General features: G+C 41.6%; 1 protein-coding gene across 12 annotated transcripts in view; it reads left to right on the top strand.

Moving 5' to 3' along the window:
* Positions 1-505: 505 nt before the first annotated feature.
* NF1 (neurofibromin 1) overlaps positions 506-6000 on the top strand; it is a 1956660-nt gene continuing 1951165 nt past the window's right edge. For 6 of the 12 annotated variants that reach the window (XM_085649550.1, XM_085649547.1, XM_085649544.1 and 3 more), the window contains exon 1: positions 506-930. In XM_085649550.1, coding sequence (XP_085505676.1) covers positions 871-930 — 60 coding nt within the window. In that variant the 5' untranslated portion in view covers positions 506-870. The remainder of the gene's footprint in view (positions 931-6000) is intronic. The other 6 variants (XM_085649546.1, XM_085649551.1, XM_085649548.1 and 3 more) reach the window with 2 other exon arrangements.

Raw genomic sequence — 6000 nt, 5'->3', positions numbered from 1 at the left:
TGGGGCACATTCAGAACTCAATTTGAGCTGTATAAGCTCATTGTTCCATTTGAGTATAATTTAGAAGGAATGTAAAGTCCACGGGACCAGAAAACACTGACACTTCTTTTCACACATGTATCATTAGAACAAGTATATAAACAAAATGAGGTTACCATGATGGGGAGATTAGCCGGACATTGACCTAACTGTGCGAGTGTCTCTTTTAGTTTGTTGCTCACAATGCCCTTTTTGCGTAAGTTTGGGTGTCGTATAATGTTGCAAAGTAGTGTAAAGGCCGTGCATGGCATGGTGTAGAGTTGTGGGTGTATGTGTTAGAGTAGGGTGATATTGTGTATATGGGTGCTATGAGTATTATGGTTCAGGTGTTTTGCAGGGTGATGCCAAATCTGTTGTGATACATAAGATTGGTACTGTCGGGTTCCGAGTACATGATTTACGTCCTGTGCGGGTTGATAATGTGTATTGTGGGAGTGTGCACATGACAGATTCTGTCCCGGGAGGGGGCGCGCGCGCGTGCGTGTGTGAGATATAGGGTCTGTGCAGGGTGCGCTGTCAACCCCTTCTCCCTCCCCTGCACCCAGGCATGGGCTATGACATCATCAAGCTCTGCTCTCTCCTTTTCATTAATGAAAGCCCCCCTCCTTTCATCCCCCTCAAGCGCATGCGTCCTGGCGGCGGAGTGGAAAAGGCTGAGGCTTCCGGTCGGGTGTCATGGCGGCTCCGCTGTGATGGCTGCCGAGGGGAGAGCAAGCAGCAGGGAGGAGGAGGAGGCGGAGGAGGCTTAGAGAGCCGCGGCCCCCGGAATAGCGCTGAGCACGGACAGGAAGCGCGGCCACAGCAGCCCGGAGGGCGGGTGGGCGCCCGGACATGGCGGCTCACAAGCCGGTGGAGTGGGTGCAGGCCGTGATGAACAGGTTCGATGATCAGGTAAAGGAGGGTCTGGGCTGAGGCTGCCCGCAGAGTCAGACTGGGGATGATGCGTTACTGTTTTACTGTGAACCTGCAACCCTTTCTCGCGCTGCTGTCACCTAACAAAATGGGCTTGAGGTTGCCCTCGCCTTCATCCTTCTATGTCGCCCAATGCATGTATACTGTATGCATGTTCTCTGCTGACTATCTCGGTTCTAGTGCATTGTCATCCATTGCCCCATGTGTATTTATACCCACTCCTTTTGCCCTATGTTCACGTTCTCGTCCGTCCTAAATGCGCCCTTTCCTTTAGACGATTTCTCCTTGCTCATCTGTTTCATCCAATGCATCTGCTTAGCATCTCTACCTATAGATCCCGCCCTCTCAGTGCTATTTTTTATTTCCCTTGTGTATTGCTCCTCTCTTCATGCTCTCCCGTCTCATGAACACCCTCCCGCCCCCATATGTACATCTGGAAGCCCTTCTGTGTGATCGCAACGTGCACTCCATTATTATCATGCCCTCCTGCACATTTGAACTGTGCATGCTCACTCCTTGTGTCCTCATGCATTTTCTCCGTCCGTTTTGTTTTGCGTGCATGCTTCCTTCCTTGCACATGCTTCCCTGTTATCATCCTATATTCCCACGTGTATTCTCTTGTGCTCCCTCCTAGCATCTCTATCTGCACCCCCTGTTCTTCCCTCGCTGTTTTGTCATACTAAATTTCACCGCATCAACTTATTGACCCCCTCATGTGTATGCTGCTCAGTCCCAGCTAGCAACTAGCCCCCTTCCGACCAGTGTTTACCTCTCCTGTCATCAAGCTTAATCACTGCAGCTCGCGCCCTGTTATGACTATTTTGTAGCCTCCTTTGAACTCTTCAGTTTCTTGCGCTTGTCCACCCGTTCCCACGTACCACTCTAGATTCCGTGCTCTCTCTCCCAGAATGGCCTTACTAAATGCACTTATTTGTGGTACTTCACTGGGCCTTGGGCTGCCCAAAAATTCAGCGCTTCTGTCCCATTTATTGCTGCCGTTCCTACCTTTTCCATACTTATAACATAGCTAGACCAGTCTCCCCCGCATAGCCTTTTGCATGCGTGTTTTGTTAGCGAGCAGGGAGCAATCCTTTATTTTTGTATGTTGCGAGTTTGCTTCATCTCTCCGGACTAGCCTGGCATTTTCAGCCACTCCTCCCATACGTTGCCGGGCTTGCCTTACCCCCGGGCTCTGCTTCTCTATCCGTGTTTTCCTTGTTTGTGTTTAGGTGCAATTTCCTCTCCAGTTTGTTTTGCTGAACCATGCTTGAACCACCCTAAGCAAAATACTGTTATTCTTTCTTATGCACTTGTTAATCCATTAGCAATACCATCTGGGTTTTACTTTTCCCCTAAACTGTATTGTTGGGCTCAACGTTTCCACAAATTAAATTATACATTTTAACTTTCTGAAAAGGCGAATCATTATTATTTTTTCTTTTCTCCTTTCTTTCGTGGCTGATGTATTCCTGATCCCTGTCCAGTTCTCTTATTCTGATTGACTAAATCAAAACAAATTAGCAATCTCCTTGCTTCCTCTTTGCATTGACTAGCACCATTACCCCTTGTTAGCACTTGGATCTTCCCTGCTTCCTACTTGCATCGTTGATCCTGATTTTTGTTTTGTTTTTGGGGTCCAAAGCCTTCCCTCATCTCGTCAGTCTGTCACATTTTTTCTTACATATTTGCCAGATTTGTGTTTTCTTTTCGAGCTGTATTGGTTTGCTGCCTTCTTTAACTTGTGGCTGTTTCTTCAGTTAGTTCCATTCTTCCTATTTTGTGTATACTTTATTATTCACCTTTTCTGAATAAAAAAGGATTCCCATTTGGCCTGCTCCAAAATCCTTTTGGAGTGGCTGTACATGACTGCATGTATTTCTTGTTCTGCCCTCCTTTGTGTTTGCCTCTTGACCACCGAGTATAGTTGCACTTGTAAATGTTTGGCTTGACTTTTCCCTTCTGTTTTAGCTGCCTTGTTTGCTCGATGCTTACTAACTTTCTTTTTATTTTTTTATTATTTTGTATTCCTTCATTTTCATTTGGGTTGCAACTCTATATTCTGTACCCTCTATTCCTTGTTGTAAACACTCCCATCTTAGTCTACGTTATTGCTTTGAAGTTGTTTTGGATGATGGTAGGTTGTAATATTCTTGCAGTACCATGTAGGATGTGTTGTCGCCCAGGGCTAACAATGCACGTTTAGTCGGATTATGTTATGGTTGTGTTACTGACTACAATGACTAAAATTCTTGTATTGCTTTCTGTGTTGAATTCCTTTACTACATGTTACATTTTGATCTGCTGTGTATGCTTTGGTCTTGCATTTGTCTTCTATCATGACCATGGTCTTTCCATCAGTGTTTGTTTCTTAAACCTGGTTGTCATGCATTGTCTTCAAGTTTGTTTCACAGCCTGTAGTTTGTTGTGACTTGTGGTTGCACCATCAGCTAAATACAGTTTGTGCTGAGGAAGCTTGAACACCTAGTTCCGTCTCTCCTTGTCTTGCTTAGCTGTGTTCCTCCAGTGTTTGACTTGGTGTTGCTCCCATAAGCGTTGCATTGGGTGCGGATTTCCCTACTTGTGTCTTGTTCAGTGTGATCCTCTCTGGCTTGACTGAAGACTGTGTTGCTGGCTAGGAAGAGTGGTTCAAAATGAATGTACTAGCAGGGTTTACTCTCGTCTCATGTTGCTCCTTTCTCTTTGATTCCTCCTTGTGTGAGTTGAAGTGTTTTCATCCCTCCTTAGAGCATAGTACTTTTTGAAGAAGATATTTTTAATTTTTTTAATTTTTTTTACTTTCTGCTTAAAAATGATTAATTCAAATTTAAAAAAAAATCTTTATTTCGGCCTTTATGGCCATAAAAGCAGAGGAAAAAAATACAACACAGTTTATACGTAAGAATCTTACAGAGATAAAGTGCGTGTGCATTTCAATTAAAAAAAGAATATGAATATTAAGAGTACTACTTGAAAATATAAATTTTATGATAAAATGATTAATAGTTTGTGCAGATTGGGTTGGGGGTATGTGTAACAAGTGGACATTTGGATGCGGTTTTTATGCCTTCCCAATGGTCCTGCTTTTTGTACCATAGAGAGAATTTGTTCGTTGGAAGGAAAAGATATAAAAGTCTATCCAGGATCTTTAATGAGTTTTCGTTAAATGAGCGTGGTTAGTTTTATATAAAGACGGTAAAACAAATGAGCTCATGTGCCGGAACTTCGTTGGTGGCTAGTTAATTTTTTCCATAGTCTATAAAATGTTGGAATGAGATGGGTCATGGCAGTAGATTCGCCTAGTCTGCCCATTAGCTGTCGTTTTTTGAGCTGCCAGTCACTGCTTGGTTTCCAGCTTTGCATTCACCTTCCCACTTCTTTCTTCCTCTGTCTTTTGTAACTGGAGAAAGGGTTCCTTCTAATATACTTTTATAGCTGGCTCTAAAAATTCAAATTTTTAGAGCCAAACAGAATACATGAACCTAAATTTTATTGAGATTTGAGGCGTGGCCGAGATCCCACTGTATTAATCCTTAACAAACTGAGTTAGTGTAATAAAACAAGACTGGTTAGGTGGAAAGTATAGGATTTTATTCATTATGCATACAGATTTTTCTTGTTAATCGTAGCATTCAATTGTATTTAAGTTGCATCCACTTGATTCTTTTGTGTTATTTATTGTAAATAATGTAATTTCTGTTAAATTTGAAGGAAAAACTGAGTATACTAACTGCTTCTCGCTGGGAGGTATCCATTTGTACAAACATTAAGCGTGCAAATAAAAATTGCCATGTACCTAAAATGCACAAAATCCTTAATTTAACCGTTGAGTCAACCATTCCCGTTATTATGCACTAACGACTTCCAACTAGTTTGCACATGTTGATCCGTGTACTGTTATTTTCCCTTTGCCCCATGTTCTGGAATTGTACATGATAACTTGTTGCACATTAAGAACATCCTTTTGGAAATGTGATTTTTGGTCGGTATGCCTGCGAGACTGTACACAACAAGGGTATTGTTTTCAGGTGTATGCTTCATCTCCTTTTTTTTCTTTTGATCTAGTGTTCTAAACCTATTCCTAGGCAGCAATTGAATAACAGACTGCCATTTTTAAAAAATCTTTAACAAAATCAAGACCGTGCTTAGAGACTCATATTCTGTGTTTCTTTGTGGAAGTACACCATCCATGATATATTACTCTTTAATAGCTATGCTGATTGAAACTTGCACAAGATATCAAGGTAATTGTAAAGACATTTTAGTATATTTAATTTGTGGTGTTTTCATCCTGACCGCTCAAGATGTTTTAGGGCACGGTACAATAAATTGGGCTATAGTAATTTGTAAAATATTTTAATTTTTTTATTTATATTTTCCCCTAAAAGCAAAAAGGTGCAGGTCAAAGTCATTTGGAGGAGGCACTGGGGCAATTTGTGGCAGTGTCACAAACTGACTTTATGTGTGCATTCCTGGTAGATATGACTGTGTATTCTAGGCCGATAGTTTTTCAGAGCAAATATTTACAAAGCAGGGAAAGAAGGTGACGAAATTAAAGTCGGTAAATGAATGTATCTGATAATGTGTTTGACGGTTGCATGTTGAAATTGTGATCTGTCCATTCACCTATATTTGAGTAATAGCAGAAATGCGAAACCTAAAAAATTTCAGTGTTCCTTATAAAATGGTTAAAATACCCTGAATGTTGTCGGAATGGAGATTGACATGGCAGCCAGTGTTACTGAAGTACTTGGGCATCCAGTTTGGCCACACTCATGCAGAGATCTCGACCTCAGTAAGGGGCTCGGTTCAATTCTAATTGAGAATGCTGCTGGTGCCAATGGGTAGAGTAGTCTTATTGCAGATGTATGTGCTTATTAGGTAGGAGATAATAGTAGTATAACTCAATCAGATATTCAGAAAATCATAAAGCTTCATTACAGCTTTTTTGTTGGCAGCGTCACAACCCTGAATCAAGCTGTCAAAGTATTTTTGTTAAGATTTGGAACTCAGAGATTCACATAAAATACCCACGAAATTTATAAAAAGCAA

This window comes from Triturus cristatus, chromosome 3_2, assembly GCF_964204655.1.
Source record: "Triturus cristatus chromosome 3_2, aTriCri1.1, whole genome shotgun sequence".
NCBI lineage: Eukaryota > Metazoa > Chordata > Amphibia > Caudata > Salamandridae > Triturus > Triturus cristatus.
The sequence above is the reverse complement of the archived record's forward strand: the minus strand, read 5'-3'. Positions and strand labels throughout refer to the sequence as shown.